This window comes from Artemia franciscana, chromosome 10, assembly GCF_032884065.1.
Source record: "Artemia franciscana chromosome 10, ASM3288406v1, whole genome shotgun sequence".
Classification (NCBI taxonomy): domain Eukaryota; kingdom Metazoa; phylum Arthropoda; class Branchiopoda; order Anostraca; family Artemiidae; genus Artemia; species Artemia franciscana.
Window position 1 is genome coordinate 50,649,327 of NC_088872.1, and position 23,608 is coordinate 50,672,934.

The 23,608-nt window shown below is 34.8% G+C and overlaps 1 protein-coding gene across 1 annotated transcript in view; it reads left to right on the forward strand.

The window, feature by feature from the left end:
- LOC136032328 (succinate--CoA ligase [GDP-forming] subunit beta, mitochondrial-like) overlaps positions 1-21,155 on the forward strand; it is a 35,444-nt gene extending 14,289 nt beyond the window's left edge. The window contains exons 3-9 of the mRNA XM_065712638.1: positions 462-561; positions 2,998-3,150; positions 4,709-4,889; positions 12,040-12,298; positions 15,024-15,158; positions 19,306-19,434; positions 20,963-21,155. Coding sequence (XP_065568710.1) covers positions 462-561; positions 2,998-3,150; positions 4,709-4,889; positions 12,040-12,298; positions 15,024-15,158; positions 19,306-19,434; positions 20,963-21,075 — 1,070 coding nt within the window. The 3' untranslated portion in view covers positions 21,076-21,155. The remainder of the gene's footprint in view (positions 1-461; positions 562-2,997; positions 3,151-4,708; positions 4,890-12,039; positions 12,299-15,023; positions 15,159-19,305; positions 19,435-20,962) is intronic.
- The last annotated feature ends 2,453 nt before the right edge of the window (positions 21,156-23,608 follow it).

Below are 23,608 nucleotides of genomic sequence, written 5' to 3' on the forward strand. Positions count from 1 at the left end.
CCAGATAGGAACAAGGAGAAAATATGTGTCCTCACCTTACATATCCAAACAAAAACATACTTTGGGAGTAGTATCTTTTGATTTAGACTGTTCTGTTTGTTTTTGTGTTAGTATAATAAATGAGTTGAATTATAATGTAAGGATAAAGATCCTCCAGAGCCAATGATGGCACTGGAGGGTGTCAAATTGACGTTCCTGTTTGGGGATTCCTTTTTACTGGGACAGGTAGCAAGCCTGACAGCTAACCTTTCAGCGGCTGGAATCAAACCCCTGGTCCCTTATTGCCAAGCGAAGCGTCAATCCAATGCGCTATCACAGGGTTACAGATAGAATGAAATGTCTGTAAAATATATATTTTGATGTTAAACATTACTTTCACTCTGAGTCACTTGTATTGTGTTGTGAATCAATGAGTCTTTTTCCCATTATTAGCCCCTCTGAATCACTTATTTTATGTTTAGATGCAAAAGAATATGTTGTAAAAGCTCAAGTTTTGGCTGGTGGTAGAGGATTGGGCCACTTCAATACAGGATTTAAAGGAGGCGTACACCTTACCAAAGAGTAAGTCTGACATGGTAAACATACCCAAATTAACTGATAGGTTGGTTGAATTCTTTAGCATATATTAATAATTAGAAAATGTTTGACATTGTGTACACTAACCCAGTATATATACAGGGCTGTTGTTTTTTAAAATCAGGAATTCTTAAATCAGAATTAAATTAAAAACAAAGTTTTTTTAACTGAAAGTAAGGAGGAACATTAAAACTTTAAACGGACACAGATTATTCTGTATCTGAAGAGGGGTGTCCTTTCCTCAATCCCCTCGCTTTATGCTGAAGTCTTAAAGTTTTTAACAATACTTCTCATTTAGATTTAACGGCCCCTGTGTTTCAGGAGTCGTTCTTAAAGAATTGTGACAAAACATCAAACTTTAGCGTAAAGAGGAAGGCGTAGCCCCCTCATATACGGAATATGTTCTGGTTGTTTTAAGCTTTGATGTTGCTCCTTCCTTTCAGTTGTAAAAATTTGTTTTTTTAATTTGATTTTTGAACTTTTTGCAAATCATGTCAGGGAATCTCCCCTCCCCCCCCCCAAAAAAAAAATATATATACAGCCCTGTATATATACAGGGCTGTTGTTTTTTTTTAAATAAGGAATTCTTAAATCAGAATTAAATTAAAAACAAAGTTTTTTCAACTGAAAGTAAGGAGGAACATTAAAACTTTAAACGGACACAGATTATTCTGTATCTGAAGAGGGGTGCCCTTTCCTCAATCCCCTCGCTTTATGCTGAAGTCTTAAAGTTTTTAACAATACTTCTCATTTAGATTTAACGGCCCCTGTGTTTCAGGAGTCGTTCTTAAAGAATTGTGACAAAACATCAAACTTTAGCGTAAAGAGGAAGGCGTAGCCCCCTCATATACGGAATATGTTCTGGTTGTTTTAAGCTTTGATGTTGCTCCTTCCTTTCAGTTGTAAAAATTTGTTTTTTTAATTTGATTTTTGACCTTTTTGCAAATCATGTCAGGGAATCTATATTTATACATTTCCCAGTAACAAATGGTATATGTAGTTAATGGGCAAATTACATAACTTACAGCCCTGTCTCCAGGAACTATGAAGGGTGTGTCATCCCCAAAGGCATAGCTATAGGACCTTTCAACTATGCTGAATCAAAGGGCTATTTCAAAATCTTTTATCGGGTGTTTTCGGGGGAAAGGGGTGTGGGAGAGGGGCTAATTGCCCTCTAATCTTTTTGTTCACTTAAAAAGGGCGCTATGTTCGAATGAGTCTTCTCTCCATCTTCTAGCACCTTCTGTTTGATACAATCACCCCTGGAAAAAACAAACCAACAAATAAACAACGATCCATGACCTTTCTTCTGGTAAAAAAACAAAAAAAAAAAAACAAAAAAAATACAAAATTCCATATTTTTGTAGGTAGGAGCTTGTACCTCTGCAGTAGGGTTCTTCGATGTGCTGAATCTGATGGTGTGATTTTCCATAAGATCGCTTGACTTTGAGGGCGTGTTCCCCCCTTTATAAAGAATCAAGTAAATTTTTCCAGGTTCGTAGATTTTGACGGGTAATATTGAACTTAATTTATTTTAGATATTTGGAATCAGCATAAAAAGCCTATCATTTTTATGTATCTTTTTTTTGTCAAAGCTCAATTTTTTAGAATTTAACTACTATTTGGGCGAGTCACTACTTAATGAAAGAGACCAATCTTTCGCTTCTCAATGTTACTATTTGCTTCTCAATGAAAGAGAGGAATCGGTAGTCATAAAACTTTTTGAATTTTTGAATCTGTCTTTATTTTTCGAGAATATTTTAATAAATGTGCAGAGTTAGTTAACCAAGTGCATTTTTTTTCTTTTGGTCTGATTCTTAGATTTTCAAAAATCATCGGATGGTGGATACTTTTTTGCTTAATGTTTTTCCTGTTCTTAGGGGTTTCCTGTTTTTCCTGTTTCCTGTTCTTTAGGGATTCCGGCCTTCCTCTTTTTATAAGTATGGCCAATTCACGCTCGTTATTTTGAAAATAGTGGGTGAAAATGTAGTCATGTTTTACCCTCCCATACCTCTACACTTCCCCAAAGGTTTGGGCTTTGATCCACTGACTTCCACAGACGTTGGACTTTTGTTGTTAAAGGAAAATTCCTTATACTCAAACATATGTCCAAAAAATTCAATATTTGTGGGTACTTCATCAAGCAGCAATGAAGATTTGCAGAAAACTTTAAAAAATGTTGACAGTTCTTTTTTATTACGAAGCCAATTTTATGTAAAATTGGGAAATATTTTTTCAGCAACATTTATAGGCCAGTCATTCTACTTGAAAAAGTGGTCAATCCTGGAACAAATCACATCACAAGGGCTTAACTTTTATCAGTCTAAGCCTCATACATAAGTTTGTGTTTTCTGTCAAAGCCTAACTGTATGAGCCTTAGGCTAAATAATTTATGTTTTACTAAGTCAGAACATATTACAGTCCAGAGCAAGTGGCATATTATGTGGAGCAAATGCTTGGAAACCGATTAATAACAAAGCAAACTCCTAAAGAAGGCATTCCAGTGCATCATGTAATGGTAGCAGAATCAGTAGACATTCACCGAGAAACATATCTTTGCATCCTTATGGACAGGTTGGTCATATATTTATTGTATTTATGTGTTGGTATTAAAGTTGACAAAGCTAGCTTTTATTTATTTTCAAGTTACCAGTACCCCCTTGGGAGGGGTTCATCTCGGGGTTGTAAGCCAATTAGCAATAAAAACAGTCTGGGAAATTGGTGTTGTGAAGCACTGTGGATTTTCTTATTTCTTTCAAATTCTAAGGATATCAAAATTAGAATATCTTTTTCTCCCAATGCCCATTTTATGTCTATTCATACCTTAAAAATAAGGCTTTTATTTTTGAATTATGAAGTTTTTAAGGCAGTTTCACACTTTTGTCACATTGAACTGTGAAATTAAATAAGCAATACTAATTAGTTGAATTTGACAACACTTTTCGTCTCAACAATTTGTTAATTCGCAAATATTAACTTCGCATGCAAAGGAAAGCTGTACTTTCTTAAGTTGTTTTTTGGCAAAAAACAACCTGTTTCGGCAAAAAAAAACCAAAAAAATCCTTTCGTGAATTTTTGACCACATTTTTTTTCTTTTGAACCGACTACTACCAAAGATTGCTAAGCTACTTATTATCAATGACTTTTCAGTTTTATCCATTTTCCTGTGCTTACTATCACTTACCATGGTCTGTGATCATGGTAAATTGTAGTTGACTATGACAAGGCAGTTTAAACGAAAGTAGTAAAGAAGTGGAGCCAAATGCTTCGAAATTTCAGGTTTGGAATGAATTTAGTAAATTGTGATGTTTTATAGTTGGACAGGACGGCTTCTTTGTATTTCCTTTCCTTTCCCTATTGATTATTATGTCCAATTTTTTTTTAGATTATGGGTCAAATATTTTGTGACATTAGTCGAATGTTCTGGTGTTACAGGTGTTTAATGGTATTTGTTTAAATACTCCCTGTCTCTGCAAAAATTGCCCAAAAATGTTGTTACGTGCACCTATAGTGGGGTCTTACCAACTACGTACTATCATAGGCCCTGCTAATCCTAAATATATCGTCGCAGGAAAAGGTCACCAACATTAAGTCCACAGGCGAATTGGTCATAGCCACTGACTTGCTGACACTTAGGAGATGGCTATGTCTTGGCAAAGTCCCTCGTATGCTTGAGGATTTACCCCTAAGTACAGTATATGAGTGGCGCCCGGAGGGGAAGTGCAAAAAAGGGTGACCAAGATACACCGTAGTAAGACCGGGATCTGAGAAGAGTGGAGCTTTCTTTTCAACTACTGTGGGAGGACGTCAAAGCTGCTTTTTAGCTATGTGTTGCGAGGCTTTTTTACACGTCCTATGCGCTATTTCTGACTCTGGAGACAGTAAGGTAAAATAGACCCAGCTCCCTCCTATGAAAAGTGGCATCAATCTTAACCCTATTGTTTTTTCTTTGTTCGCTGCCTAATTAATTTATTTCTTTTAAATTAAGTAATTTCGAAGACCACTACCTTTCCATGTTGATAAGTAAAAAAACAGTTTTTTTTACTTATTCAGAATTTTTTTTTTCAGAATTTAATTTTATTTGATTTTATTTTATTCATTTGGGACTTGTTACCATTTTCTTTTGTTGCAGGGAGCACAACGGTCCTGTTTTAGTTGCATCACCGGCTGGTGGTACCGATATTGAAGATGTCGCTGAAAAAACTCCACACCTCATAAAAACAGTGCCTATTGACATATTTGAGGGTGTACCACAAAAGACTGCTGAAGAGGTTGCAGAATTTTTAGAGTTTAAAGGAGAAGCTAAGAATAAGGTAAAACTAACCTAAGATATTACTATTAGAAAGTAATCGCAGCATATAGCTGCCCGACATGAACACAGCTGCATACGCTCCTTCTCAACCTCCCTCTTTCCAGATCGTCATTCTTTGTTGTTGTTTTTTCTGATAAAGTTTCATATATCTTTCCGACGAAGTCTTTCTACCCTTTTTAAAAACGAGCTGTATTTTGTTTGCCGATCCAATCTGAAAACTTCTATCTCCAGCTTCAGTTATAAGGTTATATGTGATGTCGCCTAGTCAACCCTAGGAGTCCTGACCCTAGTCAACCTTAGGAGTCCAAAAGGCGGACCATAAACCTTGGATCATGGATGAGATAATCCCATTCTGCGAAGAAAAACGCAACCACACTAACAAACTAGATAGAGAAAGTCGGGATATGTACAAACGATTGAAATCTGGTAGAGAAAGCCTCTCGCCGTGCTCATCGCTCCTATAGTAGGGAACAATGTGAGCAATGTGAAATGGCATTCAAGAAAGGTTAAACATTCTGTACAGGCGAGTGCAGGAACTAACCAAAAAAAGGGGCTGAAAGCCTGTACCCTCCTCGATGAAGATGGTAACCATATTCAAACTACTGACGGTATCCGAACCAGATGAAAAGAAGGCTTTGAGCGCAAATTAAGCTCAACGATCTTCCCAGACCCATCGGCGCTTAACAGCCTCCCCGTAGTCGCCGCAGACCCCAGCCCTTCCCCACTTCGTTCTGAGATAAAATTGGCTGTGAAAGGTTCAAGGACAAACAAAGCTGCAGGCCCTGATGGAAGCCAACCGGAGTTACTAAAAGTAAATTGCTATCTTTTTGTTGACCTACACCTAAAAATTGCTACTGTTGCTTAGGATGAAGGTCATTTTCCCTCCTCATCGTGTGAAGCCACAATATTTCTACTCCATAAGAAAGGCTCGAAAGCAGTATGTTGAGAAGGTATGTTGCGCATTCTTCTCCACTCTGGTATATCACAAAACTTAGTATCATTGATCAGAGATATGTACTTAAAGTTCAGAAGCCGCGTCATGACTTCATGAAACTTCAACAACTTAGGTGGCTAGGCCATATTCAGCCATTGGAAAATTCCCATCTTCCAAAAATAGTCTTCAATGGTTGTGTGCATAGTTCTCGCCCCAGAGGTGCTTCCCGAAGAGATGGAAAGACAGCTTATCTACACTCAACCTGCCCCTTCTATGCCTGCCTGAAGATGCTCTCACATACTCCACATCAATAACATAGTGAATAAAGAGGCCCCAAAACAACCTTTCCTATCCGAAAAGCACCATCCGAGGATGGATGAGACCTAAGTCAAGGAAGTCAAAGCGTATGATTGTTTAAATGAAAAAATAATATTCTTAAACTCAGATGAATTTGTGAAGGAGCTTATTTCAAAACCTTAAAACAAGGCGTCAAGTTTTAGAAACAAATTTCTTTCATATTAAAATGTGTGGTTGGAATTATTGGACCTAAGTCAAGGAAGTCAAAGGGCGTACGATTTTGTAAATGAAAAAATAATATCCTTAAACTCGGATGAATTTATGAAGGAGCTTACTTCAAAACCTCAAAACAAGGTGTCAAGTTTTGGAAAAAAAATTTCTTTTAGATTACAATATGGGGTTGGAATTATTGTTCCTGAGAAAATTTAAGGAAATGATAAAGGGGAAAGGATAAGGGGAAATGAAGTTTCCCCTTATCGGGAAACCTTCCGAAATGATTTGAAAGAATAAAGACCTGAATAGGTCTTCTACTTTTTCAGTTTCTTTCTTTTTTTCAGGAAGTTACTGCATACTTTTTGTTGTTGTTTTTTATATTACTATTACTTGCATTTTTTTTGTGATTGCCTTTTGTTTTGTGTGCCATTTTTGTCCCTTTTGTTTTGTCCTTTTTCGTTATTTTTTTTCTCTTCTTTTAGTGCTCTGTCAGTGTATGGTTGATAAACCGGATGTGCCCCGCTGTCAGTGAAATAAAAAAAAAGCCCTCTTTTCATAAAAAAGGTGATTCTCCTTATCGTTTAAGCCAGAGGACTGTCTAAGTTTCATGTATAGGGTTTTTGTCCATGACGGTTGCCATGGTGTACTCTTTATTTTGATCCGATTCATTTTCACAATAATTAATTTTGGGTTACTATGGGCCATGGTTCTTCCTTACTAGGCTGCAGCTACAGCTTCAACCACAATAATTATATTTCACAGTGATAAAATGCTTCTTATTTTTAAAACGGAGGGGTTCAGCATCTACTTATTCCAAACTCAGTTTGAAAATACTAATTTTATTCCTGCTTTTTATAAAAAAAAACTTACATTACGTTTAATAGCTATTTTTTTCTGCAAACAATAAAGATATGTACCAGTTCCCTACACCTAAAAGCTCTCTCTCCCCATCCCACTCTCTATTATACTGTGGCTCTTTTCCAATTTTTGTTCTCCTTTGGTCTACCTGTTGGTCTATCTATCTATCTTTTTTCTTTTTGTTTTTTATTTCATTCGCTTATCCAGCTTCAAACTGCTGATTTAACTTTTTTTTTATTTTTTTATCAATATCCAGTATAAGACGCTGATTGTAGACTATATGCTAACAATGAATATTTTACGTGGGCGAGGTTCTAATCGTAATTTCAACTTTAAACAAAGATAGTTTGACTACTAAAATTTGCTGTCTACTAAAGTTTTAGGTCTACCAAAATTACTATTATTTTTATCGCCTTTATTTATTTATTTTCTTATTTAATATCAATTATTAACAAAAACTTAACATAAACATATCCCCTCAAATGTTCCAGCGTGATATAGAGCAGGAATAATCCAACAAATTACCCTCTCCCCTAAAAAAAGTTAATAATTATAAGAATGATAAAATAAAAGAAAAATAATAATATTCACTGTTAAGTGCAGATACTGGCGATATAGAAAACGGACAACTTCTACATAAGTAATATGTCTAATATTTAACTGCACACACTGTCTCTTAAGGCTTATATTCCCTATGAAATTTTTATTATGTTGTTTCTTTTTTGGTTCTCCTGAGATTTTAATGTTTCAGCGCAAGGTAGGAATATTGATATTATTCTCTAGCTGAGATTCAACTCTGTACATCTGCAGTATTACATGTATGAAATTTAGTGCATATGGATTTTAAGATGGAAAATACATCGACAATTTTTTGAAAACCTTTGAAAAAGCATAATTTTCCTTTTTTTATGGCACTTGGTATTAACCAAGTAACATATTGGTCGTAAAGCCATGGAAAGTGAAGATGTGAATTTTTCCTTTAAAGGTGAAACTATACCAATGAACAATGAATTTGTTTATCTTGGGGTAAAGTTTACTAGTAATGGGAAATTCAGTGGGCATCTGGATCTAGCGAATGCAAGGGGGAGGTATATTAGCGGTGAAATAGCGAGGAGTAGTCTTAGACGGGTAAGAGATATTACAGTGCATAAGAGGTTTTTACAAGTAAGATAGTACCGGCGATGCATTATGGAGTAGAGGTCTGGGGCTATCGGAAAGGTCCGAAACTTGAGGTGGTTATGATGAGATATTATAAGAGGATGTTAGGACTATGGGATTCATTTAGTAATTTGGTAGTCCAGGGGGATTTAGGGCTAGCATCGCTGCGATCTATGAGGCTAGTGACCATGGTGAGATAATGGGTTAGGATACTGGGTATGCAGAGATTTACGGTAGCAAAGGGAGCATACTTAGTGGCGTTGAGACAGAAAAGTAAAGCAGGTTGGCCGGCGGAGATTAAGGACATCTTAGATAAGTGTGGATTAGGGGAATGGTGGAATGAAGGAAAGGGGATTATGGGTATGGAGGAAATAGTAATAAGGGAGGTACAAGAGAGGTTGAAGAACCAAGAAATCCAGATATGGTGGGCAAGTCTGGATCGTTCAGGGTCGTTAAAATTGTATAGACAGATAAAGGGTATATGGGAGGAGGAGGTATTTTGGAAGGTTGGGTTAAGTAGAGAGGATTTGAAGGCTTATTTGGATTGGAGGGGAAATGGATTTTTGATTGGGGAGAAAAGAAAGTATCAAGAGAGAAAAGGGGAGAAGGTAGAATTTATTGCTTGTCCTATGTGTGGATCTCAGGATGAAAGTTTAATACATTTTTTGTGTGATTGCGTCGAATTGAATGAATGGAGGCGAGAAATGTATGGTAAAGAAAAATTGAATGAGATATGGATGGTAGATAGAATGAAAGAGACAAATTTCCTGAGTATTAAAAGGATAGCAAGTTTTGTCAGGATTGCAGCGGCACATCGGGAGCGTTTTCTTTAAATAGTATTAATTTATTTTAGTTAATTTGTTGTTTGTTTTTTGTTATGTAAATTTCCTATGGCCCACGGGCTTTTTCTGGAATAAATTATTTTTATTATTATTATTATTATAGCAATGGCAAATTCTGTCGGTCTCTCGGTCCCGGTTTTGCTACTTTAGGCACTTTCAGGTATGCTAGTACGATGAAATTTGGCAGGCGTATCAGGGACTGGACCAGATTAAATTAGAAATAGTTGTTTTCCCGATTTGACCATCTGGGGGGGGAGTGGGGGCCCCGTTATTTTGGAAAAAAGAGAAAAATAGAAGTATTTTTAACTTACGAACGGTTGATCAGATCTTAATGAAATTTGATGTTTGAAAGGATATCATGTCTCAAATCTGTTATTTTAATTCCCGACCGGATCTGGTGACATTGGGGGGAGTTGGGAGGGGGAAACCTAAAATCTTGGAAAACACTTAGAGTGGAGGGATTGTGATGAAACTTGATGGGGAAAATAAGCACAAGTCCTAGATACATGATTGACATAACCGGAACCGATCCGCTCTCTTTGGGGTAGTTATGGGGGGGTTAATTCTGAAAAATTAGAAAAAATGAGGTATTTTTAACTTACGAACGGGTGATCGGATCTCAATGAAATTTGATGTTTAGAAGGATATCGTGTCTTAGAGCTCTTATTTTAAATCCCGACCGGATCTGGTGACATTGGGGGGGAGTTGGGAGGGGGAAACCTAAAAGTTGGAAAACACTTAGAGTGGAGGGATCGAGACGAAACTTAGTGGGAAAAATAAGCACAAGTCCTAGATACATAATTGACATAACCGGAATGGATCCGCTCTCTTTGGGGTAGTTGGGGGGGGGGGGTTAATTCTGAAAAATTAGAAGAAATGAGGTATTTTTAACTTACGAACGTGTGATCGGATCTCAATGAAATTTGATATTTAGAAGGATATCGTATCTCAAAGCTCTTATTTTAAATCCTGACCGGATCTGGTGACATTGGGGGGATTAGATTGGAGGGATCGGGATGAAACTTGGTGAGAAAATTAAGCAGAAGTCTTAGATACGTGATTTACATAATTGGAACGGATCCGCTCTATTGGAGGGGGGGGGGGGGTTAATTCTGAAAAATAAGAAAAAATGACGAATTTTTAACTTACGAAGGAGTGATCGGATCTTCATGAAACTTCAGATTTAGAAGGACCTCGTAACTCAGATCTCTTATTTTAAATCTCAAACGGATCAAGCGTAATTGGGGGGGGGGCAGTTGGGGGGGGGCGGAAATCGTAGAAAATACTTAAAGCGGTGAGATCAGGATGTAACTGGATGAGAAGAATAGAAACCTGTTTAAGATACGTGACTGACATAACCGGACCGGATCTGCTCTCTTTGGTGGAGTTGGAGGGGGGGGGGGGTAATTTTGAAAATTGAGGTATTTGTAACTTACGAAAGGGTGACCAGATCTTAATGAAATTTCATATTTAGAAAGATCTTGTGCTTTAAAGCTCTAATTTTAAATTCCCACCAGATCCTGTGATATTGGGGGGAGTTGGAGGGGGAAACCGGAATTCTTGGAAAACGTGAAAATTGGGGTATTTTTATCTTAGGGATAGGTGATCGGATCTTAATGAAATTTGATATATAGCAGGATCTTGTGCTTTAAAGCTCTAATTTTAAATTCCGACCACATCCTGTGACATTGGGGGGAGTTGAAGGGGGACACCGGAATTCTTGGAAAACGTGAAAATTGGGGTATTTTTATCTTTCGAATAGGTTATCGGATCTTAATGAAATTTGATATTAAGAAGGAATTCATGTCTCAGAGCCCTTATTTCAAATCCCGACCAGATCTTTTGACATTGGGGGAGTTGGAGGGGGAAATCTTGGAAAACACTTGGAGCGGAGGAATCGGGATGAAGCTTGGTGGATAGAATAAGCAAATGTCCTTGATACGTGATTGACAGAATCGTACTGGATTCGCTCTCTTTGGGGAGTTGGGAGGAGGTGTTCCGTGATTTGGCGAGTTTGGTGCTTCTGGACGTGCTAGGACGATGAAAATTGGTAGGCGTGTCAGGGAGCTGCACAATTTGACTTGATAAAGTCGTCTTCTCAGATTCGACCATCTGGGGGGCTAAAGGGAGAGGAAAAATTTGAAAAAAATTAGGTATTTATAACTTACGAGTGGGTGATCGGATCTTATTGAATTTTGATATTTAAAAGGACATCGTGACTCAGAGCTCTTATTTTAAATCGTGACCGGCATTAAGCCTCTGATTATCCTTTTAAATCAATCTTTTGATTCATAGAATTTTGTTAGAGCTCGTACCATATGATCTCTTGGCTCTTAGCTCTTCTTACCTCGTCACAAGTGCCATATGAGCTCTTAGCTCTTGTTTTGAAGCAAGTTTAGACCCATCTCGAAGAAAGAGTCTCTGTAATATAAAAATTCTAGCTCGGTGAATGGATACATCTTATAATTGTGAACCCAATATAAGTGAATATATATATATATATATATATATATATATATATATATATATATATATATATATATATATATGTATGTATGTATAAGTAAATCTAATATAAATATGTTGTCCTTTCGGTGTAATTTATAGCTACAGGTTTGTCGCGAAATAGCTTGTTTCAGAGGGAATATATACCTTAAGGCCCGTTCACTATGATATATTGTTAATACCAAGATTTAACTAGCCCTAATAGACGCTCATAGGAAACCACTAAATTCCTAAAATTTGCTGGTAACTGGCGATAAATGATGATTTAAAAAAGTCATTAAAAATAGTGCTGGTGAAATTGTAGCCCACCAGTGACATCTATAGTATCGTAATATTTATTTTAGGCGGCCAATGAAGTTTTAAAATTATGGGAGCTCTTCAAAACGGTAGATGCTATCCAACTAGAGATCAATCCTTTAGCTGAGACACCAGAAGGCAATGTTGTCAGCGTTGACGCAAAGTTGGGCTTCGATGATAATGCCAAATTTCGACAAAAAGAGATATTTGACATGGAGGATACAACAGAAAGCGATCCAAGGGAGGTGGAGGCTAACAAATATAATTTGAATTATATTGGAATGGATGGAAATATTGGCTGTCTTGGTATGTCTCTAATATTATTTGATGCTATGATTTTGGATAAACGATTTTGGATGACAAAACGATTTGGATGTGAAATCGATCAGATTAGATGAAAAAACGATGTAAAATCAAGCTCGCAATCCATTTTACTGAATTTGTCGGGTATACAAATATTGCTATGAATCTCAAATGACGCGTCATCTGGCAAAAACGAATATATAGGGCAATATGGGTATTTTCACTAGTATTAATATCTCTTGATTAATATCATTTGTTATCATTAGACTTTGACTATTTAAATTTTAGTCTCAACCTTTGTTTTCTAAAAACTTTTTTTTTTTTACTCGATCGTTTTTGCCTGAAAACACAGTTGTATGTTTCTAATATTTTCGAATTTTATATTTTTAATATTTTCAAATACTTTCAGGATCTAATGCATGAAGTTTTCAGCTCGGGACTTTAGAGTTTCCAAGTAAAAAGGGGTTTTTAACTCGAACCTGTGCTGGATAAGTAGCAAGTATGAACTAGCCATTAATATTCTAATGTTATTGAAATTCAATGTTAACCTCCAAAATCCATGCTCTTAGCATTAAAAACTTTATTATGATACGATACCAACTTCCAACCCAGAATAGTATTAGGATAAAATCTTTCATATGTATCAAATGTTTCAGCAACAAAGCTCGTTGAAATAAATAAGATTAACATTCAGTTGCAAGTAAGGTTTAGCATCTTATAGATTATGTGACGGCAAAAAGTTAACTAAAGATAATTAAAGATTATTAAGAAGCACTGTATGGTTGGAACACAATTTCTGATACAGATCCCACCAAGCCTTAGAAAATGGTGTTTAACGATGGTGTTACGGTGTTTCTTATTTTTAAACGGTGTTCCGAAATTTTAAACGGTGTTTCGTTAAGCGTCAAATTTACCGTAAAAATTTTGTTAGTTATTAATGATAGCGTTGAAAGTAAGGACTATTCTAAGCTTGTCCGTGTGTGGCACTGTCATCCAGGGTCAATTCGATAATCGAAAAAGACTCGTTATTGATAGAAACTTATTTTTAAACAGTATTTCTTTAATGATAAATTAATTTACTTCTCTGTTTTTCCAATAAAGTTAATTTGATAAACAAAACTTGCCACTGTCATTAATTAGAGAATCCATATGTGCCACTGTCATCCAGGGCCAATTCGATAATCGAAAAAGACTCGTTATTGATAGAAACTTATTTTTAAACAGTATTTCTTTAATGATACAATTTACTTCTCTGTTTTTCCAATAAAGTTAATTTGATAAACAAAACTTGCCACTGTCATTAATTAGAGAATCCATATGTGCCACTGTCATCCAGGGCCAATTCGATAATCGAAAAAGACTCGTTATTGATAGAAACTTATTTTTAAACAGTATTTCTTTAATGATAAATTAATTTACTTCTCTGTTTTTCCGATAAAGTTAATTTGATAAGCAAAACTTGCCACTGTCATTAATTAGAGAATCCATATGTGCCACTGTCATCCAGGGCCAACTCTATAATCGAAAAAAGACAAAACACATTCAGTATTTCTTTAACGATAAATTAATTTTCTTCTCTGTTTTTCTAGTAAAGTTTTATAGCTTATAAAAAGAACTACTATTTATGACATTGAACAAAAGCGGACTATTCCAAACTAATTTATATATGGCGCTGACTTAATCTACATTCAGTTTGATGATCATAATAGTTATTTTTGTATATATAAATGTTTATGCACCAAAGCTTTAAAAATGGTGTTTCTTTAAGAATCAACCGAGGTGTTTTGTTTGTTTTTATTTTAGTTATTTTTGTATACATAAATGTTTATGCACCAAAGCTTAAAAATGGTGTTTCTTTAAGAATCAACCGAGGTGTTTTGTTTGTTTTTATTTTAGTTATTTTTGTATACATAAATGTTTATGCACCAAAGCTTAAAAATGGTGTTTCTTTAAGAATCAACCGAGGTGTTTTGTTTGTTTTTATTTTAGTTATTTTTGTATACATAAATGTTTATGCACCAAAGCTTAAAAATGGTGTTTCTTTAAGAATCAACCGAGGTGTTTTGTTTGTTTTTATTTTAGTTATTTTTGTATACATAAATTTTTATGCACCAAAGCTTAAAAATGGTATTTCTTTAAGAATCAACCGAGGTGTTTTGTTTGTTTTTATTTTAGTTATTTTTGTATACATAAATGTTTATGCACCAAAGCTTAAAAATGGTGTTTCTTTAAGAATCAACCGAGGTGTTTTGTTTGTTTTTATTTTAGTTATTTTTGTATACATAAATGTTTATGCACCAAAGCTTAAAAATGGTGTTTCTTTAAGAATCAACCGAGGTGTTTTGTTTGTTTTTATTTTAGTTATTTTTGTATATATAAATGTTTATGCACCAAAGCTTAAAAATGGTGTTTCTTTAAGAATCAACCGAGGTGTTTTGTTTCTTTTCCTAGAAGCTTTTCAATTACATCCCGAAAAATTTGTAGTTATTGATAACGGTGGTGAAATGGGGGCCCTATTCCAAATTTATCCACATGTGGTATTGACCTCATCTGAGGTTGATTTGGGGGTCAGAAAAGTCTTGTTAATGAGTAATTTTAATAATTATTATAATAGAGGCAAATATTTTTCAACCAATTTAAAAATGGTTCTTTTTCAACGATGAATCTTCGTCAATAAATTTTATATCTTTTATTACCCGGGAATGTTGGCTTATTATTCAAATTTCAGTGAATGGAGCAGGATTGGCAATGGCGACCATGGATATAATTAAATTATACGGCGGTGAGCCAGCCAACTTTTTAGATGTTGGCGGTACAGTTCAAGAACAGCAAGTTCAACAGGCCTTTCAAATTCTCACTTCAGGTAATTTCTTTTTTTTTCTTGGTAATTTGGAATTTTTTCAGGTAAATTTCTTGCCTCAGGTTTGTTTGAAATCTACTGCATAGTATCCTAGCTTGAATCATAAATGGCTGAAACACAATGAAGCAGAAAAATATTGTAAGCAAAATGACCCTCATCAAAAGACCTATAACATAAGCAAAAATTTAAAAAGGGACATTTGAAATAAGAATAAGATAGTAGAAGATAAAATATATTTAATTACCCTTTACTATATATTTCCATTCCATTTCAGTTGTAGGATTTTGGTCTGACAAATGACACACCTTACAAGTTCTAGATCCAGGGGCGTCAACGCTGGGAAAGGTGAGACTGGGGGAAGTGTATGTTTTGGGAGCCGGTGTTTTCCCCCCGGAAAATTTCTCCTCATGGAAAATTTCCTCACACGCAGAATTGGACATCCAAGAGCAGGTACAAAATAGGTACTTGAAAATGTCAATCAGATGTCCTTAGGGGGTAACAAAAGGAACAGATACTAAAAACAGTTTTAGGACAGATGCTGGTTGGCCTCAATCCTGGGCAATATAGGCTTTACAAGACAAATTGTTAATGTGGGCAATTATCTTAATGCTAGATTTAACTCGGTGGATTCAAATGATTTTCTTGCATCTATGTTTGGTGATGTTGGATTGTCTTGCATAATTGCTCATTAGGTAGGGGTGGCGTTGGTTCATTGTGTAGGCTTGGGGGGCAGATGTCTAAAAGAGCACATTTCAATGCCCAAATTGTCTTACTTTTCACGAGCCCTCAGATAAATATAAGAAAGGGTCTAGGGGGCATAGGAGTTAATCCATCATCTCTCTTCCTTTAGACTAGGCCTGGATAAGGATGCTGCGGGGAGATACCTCCCTTTTCATTTCATAAAATGTTTCTTATATTTGTTTTAAAGCTTTATTTAACTAAATTGAATTGCCTCATATTTCTTAAGAAGTGTATGAAGTGATGTGTAAATACTCCTCAACCTCAGAAATTGTTAAGAACAGGTGCCTCACAAATTATATTTCAATGCAAAAATGTTCTAACTGCCATTGAAACTTCATAAAAATGTAAAATGAATATTGGGGAAGGAGGGGCAGGGGTGAACTAATCCCCCTTGATTCCTGGGAATATTTCTAGTCTATACCTTTATTATTGGTACTGGGGGGGTGGTGATAATAGTATCGCTCTCACTGCTACCAATGCTATTCTGTTTCACTACATACGGATGCAATAAATATTGCATTCACATGCCTACCGGCACAGAAGCGAAAAGGCAAAACAGGGTATAATGGGCCTTGCTCGGAAAGTCTTGGGGGATGGAGGTGGGATGACAAGTACTGCCATGAGCTTTGTTTTCGCCGATTCTAAATGTTAATTTTCCTCTTTTTGTATATAAAATGTTTAATTGTATTTTATCGTACGTCTCCAATGTATTTCAACATCAGAGAACACTATAGTGGAGGTCGTGATGGCTTCAGTCTTGCAGAAGACCAAGTCGTAGAGAATTTATATCCATATAAACAATAATACCCGTTTTTAGTCCACCAGAATTACTTTAGTGAAGTTATTATTGAGGACTTGATAAATAAACACCTGTTCATCGAAAATTTTCATTAAGTAATCAAATCTTGTCCAAAATTTTACTCACGATCCAATTTTTGAATTTTCAAACAGAAAATTGAAAAAACGGAAAGCTACTAACCAATTTGCAAGTATTGGTGCAACCACTTTAACAGCAATAAATCGCATTTATACGACCCCTTCCCCTTCCATATGAAGTGCCTTTTGAAAAAAAATCAATGCTTTTATGGCATCGCTATAGTATTGCCTCTGATTTAAACAGATGAGTAGAACTTTCAATTTCTCATCTAATGAACACTCGGAATTAACTGGGGTAATAGGGGAGGAAGAGGATTTTTCGGCGGGAAACCGCATAGACCCATTCTTTGGCGGGTAACTGGGATTTTATCTTTGCCACATTTTTGGAAATTTATGATTTTGGAATTATTTGTAAATACCATATTTAATTCAATTTTACGATTTACAGAAAACCAACACAAAACAATAGATATCTGCATTTTAAATCAAACCACCCCATACAGGTTAAAAATGCTGTCGTAATCTCTCTCGTCGATCGTGCCCTATATATTTGTTCTGATTCCCACATCACAACTGAACTACTTTTTGGAAATGGGTTTCCTATTCTACTTATTAATATTACAATTAACCGTAGACTGAAAAGACACTTCCATAAAATAAATGGTAGTTTACCATGTGAGAATGCTGATAAGCCTTCAAATATAAGTTGCCTCTCATACATCCCAAAAATCACTACGAATCTAAAAAAAGGTTTGCACACAAAATAATCCGTATGTGGTATCTACTAATAATTCCAAAATCATAAATAACAGGGGTCTATTAAATAACATGTGACTGTGGCAAATAATATGTTGGTAGAACTCATCAGAATTAAGAGAAACGCATACAACAACATAAAGATGATATCACCAAAGCTCTAAATTATAATTTTGTCAATTTTTCTTTTGATTCTGCATTAAGCAGTCATGTTTTTGAAAATCCTAGCCACAAAATACTTTTCAAAGAATCCGCCATTATTAGCAATGATCTAGGCATAAAGCAAGTAGTTCAAGAAGCAATTGAAATCAGACTTCAGATTAATAATAATATTTCGTTAAATAGGGATCTAGGAGAATATTCACTGAATGCTCTATACACAAATTTAATTAAAAATGACCTTGCCAAATATTATAAAAGACCAATAGATATTAACACTGAACCTGTCACAAATAGACCTATTTCATTTGGACTTGGACTTTGGACTTGGGGAATATTGATTAAATGCTCTATACACAAATTTAACTAAAAACGATCGTACAAAATTCGTATAAAAACCAGCAGACATTAATACAGAACCAGCTACAAAAAGAGATTAGCTGCCAAAAAAGGCAAGATCAGCAATGAAAACGTGTTTTTACTTATTTTTCTCTCATTTCAATGAATTGCCTTGTTTCACCTCACTTTATTTATCAGTCCTGGTTAAACTTCGCTGAAGTAAGGATGCTCTGATTGTTTTAAATTTTTCATTTTAGTTTTATTGGTTGAATGTTGTTGTAAGTCTTTTTTCTTTTATATATTTATGTTTTGCTGAGGACGGTCCCTGGACATAGAGCTGAAATATTCATTCAAATTAGAATTCCAATGTCTTACGAAAAGAATTCCCTATTATTCTTCTTATTTGATGTTTTTAATGTTTCCAATCTTGTGTTTATCTGTGGTTTGCATATTTTGTTTACTGTTCATAGATAATAAGACGTCATATGATCAGGTATCACGATGCGATTCGCCATCAGACAGCTAATAGACACAAGAAAGGTATGAAAGTTCTTAAGCCGAAGTGGCCAGACATGACAACAAACAACAAAGAGGGATAAACTCAACAAAAAAAAAAACCCAAAAGAGACTGCGGCCAGTAGAGAGAAAAGAGATGAAATACTAAAATAACGCGGATATTTCGCTACTGATCCACGTAGGGAAAATAAGCTATTAGAGTTACTTCAATGAGAACATCAAAGCAATAATAGCATCTTTTCCCTACGTGGATTAGTAGCGACAATTGTATTTATTATTATTAGCTTTATTTGTTTTTAGTCTAGTGTTTTTTCTTCTTTGTTTTTTTATCGTGTGCTGAGGACGCCTAGTTTAGATACAGGCGAAATGTTCGGGTTATTTTAGTCTTTCATCTCTTTTCTCTCTACTGGCCGCAGTCTCGTTTGAGTTTTTTTTTTTTTTTTTTTTTTTTTTGAGTTTATCTCACTTTGTTGTTTGTTGACAAGAAAGTTAACAGACAGCAAATTATTACAGAGGCCAAATCCTGTTTTCAATGTCATTTCTCCTTATAAATTGAAAAACCATGTTCATTGGGAAAACCGTTCATTTTTGGGTCAATTATTTATCCAAGATTCCGAGCTATAACTGACATGTTTTATTTTTCCAAATTTTATTTATTTTATTGACGGCAAGGAACACTTTAGTCAGCTATTTGAAATTTTGCATTACGATATATAACGTTTCCAACCTTCTCTCTGTCTATGATTAATGTATTTTTTTCCAGATAAGAACGTAAAGGCTTTGCTGGTCAACGTCTTTGGGGGTATTGTCAATTGTGCCACCATCGCTAATGGAATTGTCAACGCATCTAAGAACATAAACTTAAAAGTGCCACTGGTTGTTCGATTAGAAGGTAAAATATTTTTTTTTAATGTACGTTATGTTAACTGTGGGTGTATTTTATATAACTTGTTTCATTTTGTGCTGTGGTTTACTTTATTTAATTCCTCGTGGATTTGCTACTTTTCACTATATATATATATATATATATATATATATATATATATATATATATATATATATATATATATATATATATATATATATATATATATATATATATATATATATATATATTGTTGAAGACCGAAAGTGATTGGAAGGCAACTTGTCGTATCTTGAACACTCCACGCGCTCCCTTTTCAGAATTATATAAAATTTGCCTATTGGTAAAGCCTGCTGGAATTGAATCACAATTAGGTAGGGTTCTTTTTCAAGTCTACCTATATAGTTTTTTTTTGGTATTTGATCTATTAAATCGCGAAATCCGGATAGACAAATGGACAGGATTTTTTTTTTGCGGGGTAGGGGTGGTTAAAAAAATCATTGAAAATTTGTTTATATGCATTTTCTTGCGTTTTTACGACTCAGAAAAAAATTCGGAGGGGTCGAATCTGGTACCCCCCCCCCCCCCTGACCTGGATATAGCCATGACAGGTGGAATATGATTAGCTCTAATTGATAACAAATGTTCGTTTAGCTGTTTTAATTTAAATACTCTTTTAATACTATTTTAATACTACTTTAATACTATACTCTTTTAATACTATTTGTGTTTTTGTTAAAGGGAATATTCTCGTATAAGGGATGTAATATTTTTTTTGATTGGTACGCACGCTTATTTACCACGAAAATCATGTAAACTATTCAGTGGAATATTCGCTTGTTTGGGATGCCATATCCTTATGATTTGTACTTGCACATATTACTCATGACCTGACTTGCATTCAGCTCTTTTAGGGGTGTTCTATTGATCTTTGTCTGTTTTTTCCTTGATTTTAAACGATCATGTAAGGCATAGCTTCATTAAATTCTTTGTTTATTATCAACAAAGGTTCATTCTATTATTGGATTAATCTTTTACTTAACACAGATACTTTTTGGAGATTAAGATTATTCTACTTTTTTCTTTTCATACTGTTAATTTTTTTTTCAAATTTCTCCTACTAAAACTGCCATTTTTTGTTTTTTCTGTATAATTTTTGTCAGATTGACAATCATCTTTGAATAAAGATGATTTGTATCACCTAAAATTACCTTTTGATATATATCTATTTCCCCTTCTAGCGCTCTGTTTTCCCTTTCTAAACACCATTATTTGAGATTGTAAAGGTGAATTATGCCACTTTCCAATCAAATTGTAATATTTATTTATCTTTCTTCTGATCATTTTCAATTTTTTTTTTCATCGTCTATTATTTATTATTTTCACGTTCTAACACCTTAATTTTGAAATTCTACAGGTGAAGTATGCCACTTTACAATCACATTCTAGTATTTATTTATGTCACCTTACAACCGACCTCAAACGTGTATTTATCTGTCCTCCCGATAACCCTTCTTTCACCATCTAATATTCATCATTATTATTGTTTTTGTAGGCACTAATGTGGACGAAGCAAAGAAAGTTCTCAGCGAATCTGGCTTGCCGATTCTAACAGCTACAAATTTGGATGAAGCTGCTAAAAAAGCCGTTGCCAGTTTATCTTCTTAAATATTTTTCTGTTATAGTTGATACTGTTGAATTCATTCCTTGATTATGGAGATTTGTTGATTAGAAGTATGTATTTTAAATCATTTGTCATGTATGGAACACGTTACTTTTTAGGAACGAATCCACTACCGGTGGTCATTACTTTCTCTGTAACTAGGAAGCTGAATATAGTTTTTGATAGTTGTGAATCGATTGGCTATCTCACAATTTTCAATTGACAATTTTCACTTGAACCTCCTTGGGATAAAATCGTAGTTTGATGCAACGAAATGGCAGAAAACATCACTTATCAGTAGCACAACTTTTTGGTCTCTTAAAGGGCAATAGTCCGTCTGGCTAAGTGGTTGGCACGCTGGTCTGATAATTCTTTGTCAATGGGCCACGGGTTCGATCCCAGGCGTAGCCAGTTATTTGGTTTGGGACGGGGGTCAGTAGGGTGACTCTGTAAGCTCAGCCAGAGTCGACCCAGCTCTAAATGGGTACCTGGAGAAATCTGGGAAATGTAAACAGGAACGGTATATGAAAGCACAGGATGGTTGGCCCCCAACCCCCCTATTGCACTTCCAGGCTATATCTATTTCCCCTTCTAGCGCTCTGTTTTCCCTTTCTAAACACCATTATTTGAGATTGTAAAGGTGAATTATGCCACTTTCCAATCAAATTGTAATATTTATTTATCTTTCTTCTGATCACCTTCAATTTTTTTTTTCATCGTCTATTATTTATTATTTTCACGTTCTAACACCTTAATTTCAAAGTCTACGGGTGAAGTATTCCACTTTACAATCACATTCTAGTATTTATTTCACCTTACAACCAAATTCTAATAGTTATTTATCTGCCCTCCCTATACCCTTGTTTCATGTTTCATGAAGGTGAAGGGATCACCTTCAGGGGATCCCTCCCCCACCCTATGGGCCAATTTACTGAATTTTTTCCACTTAGTTCAGATTAATTTCCAGCTCTCATCATCAAATTAATAAAAAGTTTTGCAACTGTTGTTTAGAATTTCAATACTTTTAAGTCGATTGGCATCTAAGAATTTTCAGTCGATAGAAACTTAGTCCTCTTCGCGGGAGAATCGTAGTTTAGCGCCACAAAACACCACTTTCTCGTGGCACACAGTTGAGTCAAGACAATTGCATGATGTCACAAACAGAATAATAAGTGCCAAAAAAGCAGTTTTTTGGAAAGTCGGATTTTATTCCAACTTATCACTCTTGGCTACTTAAAAAGAGCACTAGAACATCTAATTTCCGTTTAAATAATCCCTCACCCAATCTTGTAGGACCATTAGTTCGACACGATAATCCCTGGAAAAAAAATACACAACCATGATCCTTTTTCTTGTAACAAATATAAATTCCACATTTTGTAGATAGGGTTTGAAACATTTTATAGATAGGGTTATGGTTCTCTGATATGCTGAATTTGATGGTGTGATTTCTATTAAGATTGCCTGTCTTTTTATGGGGTATTTCCCTTCTTTTTCGAAAAGTAGGCATATTTTATCAGTATCGTAGCTTTTGATGCGTAACATTAAACTTAATAAATTTTATATATTTGGAATTAGCGTAAAAGCCAATTCTTTTGATTTGATAATTCCTATCAAATTTATTTTAAGAGTTTCGGTTAATATTGGGCCGAGTCGGTTCATATTACAGTTTGTCACCATGAACTGTTTGATAAAGATTCACAGTTACAAAGTGTAGAAACATTAGAAATAAAAAATCCAGGATTAAAAGTCTATATATATTAAAAAAAACTAATATCAAAGACTCAGCAGTGCTTTGACCTTCCTTAGTCAAAATCGTTGTCTGTAACAAAAGGCTACTTGTAACATTGAAAGATGACGCTAGTGTTTCAAACGGAAAAATTGTCGACGCCAACCAGCGTTTGGTTGCTTGAAGGAGAGGCAGGCATAGTCTTGTTATGATTTTTTTACTAGCGTTATTGATTGTAAATTCTTGGAATAAGAGTACGAAAATATTTACTTTCTGTCCTAAATGATTTACCAAAGACTAAAAAAAGTAAAATAATTTAATTAGAACAAACAGTTTACGGTGGCTTCAATTGGGTGTTAGGGACATGTTCCTTTCCCCTAGATTTTGAAAAAGCATATTTTAACCTCCTACCCCTAATTTTCGTTAATTAATACCACTGCCAGTTTATCTCCAAGTACAATAAAAAGTAAAAAAATAAAATCTTTTCCTCTTACTACCCAGAGAAGTTTTTTTTCTAAAATGAAAGCTTTTTAGGTAGTCTTAAAGTATTTTTACAACTATTCGAGCCACGAAATTCTATCAGTCAACTCCACACTTTCATGTTTATTGTTCAAAATTTCAACCTTACAGATATCAGGGCTTATCATGTATCCTATGGTTCCCTGTGTTTTAATATTTTTGATGTTGAAGTTTTTGCAAATCAAATTGGAAAACAGTCAGCTTATAGTGTTAGTAACTAAGTTATTGCGAATTTAACGCTCAAAAATAAATATATAAATAAAATCTGAGAGTTAAAAAGCTTACGAATA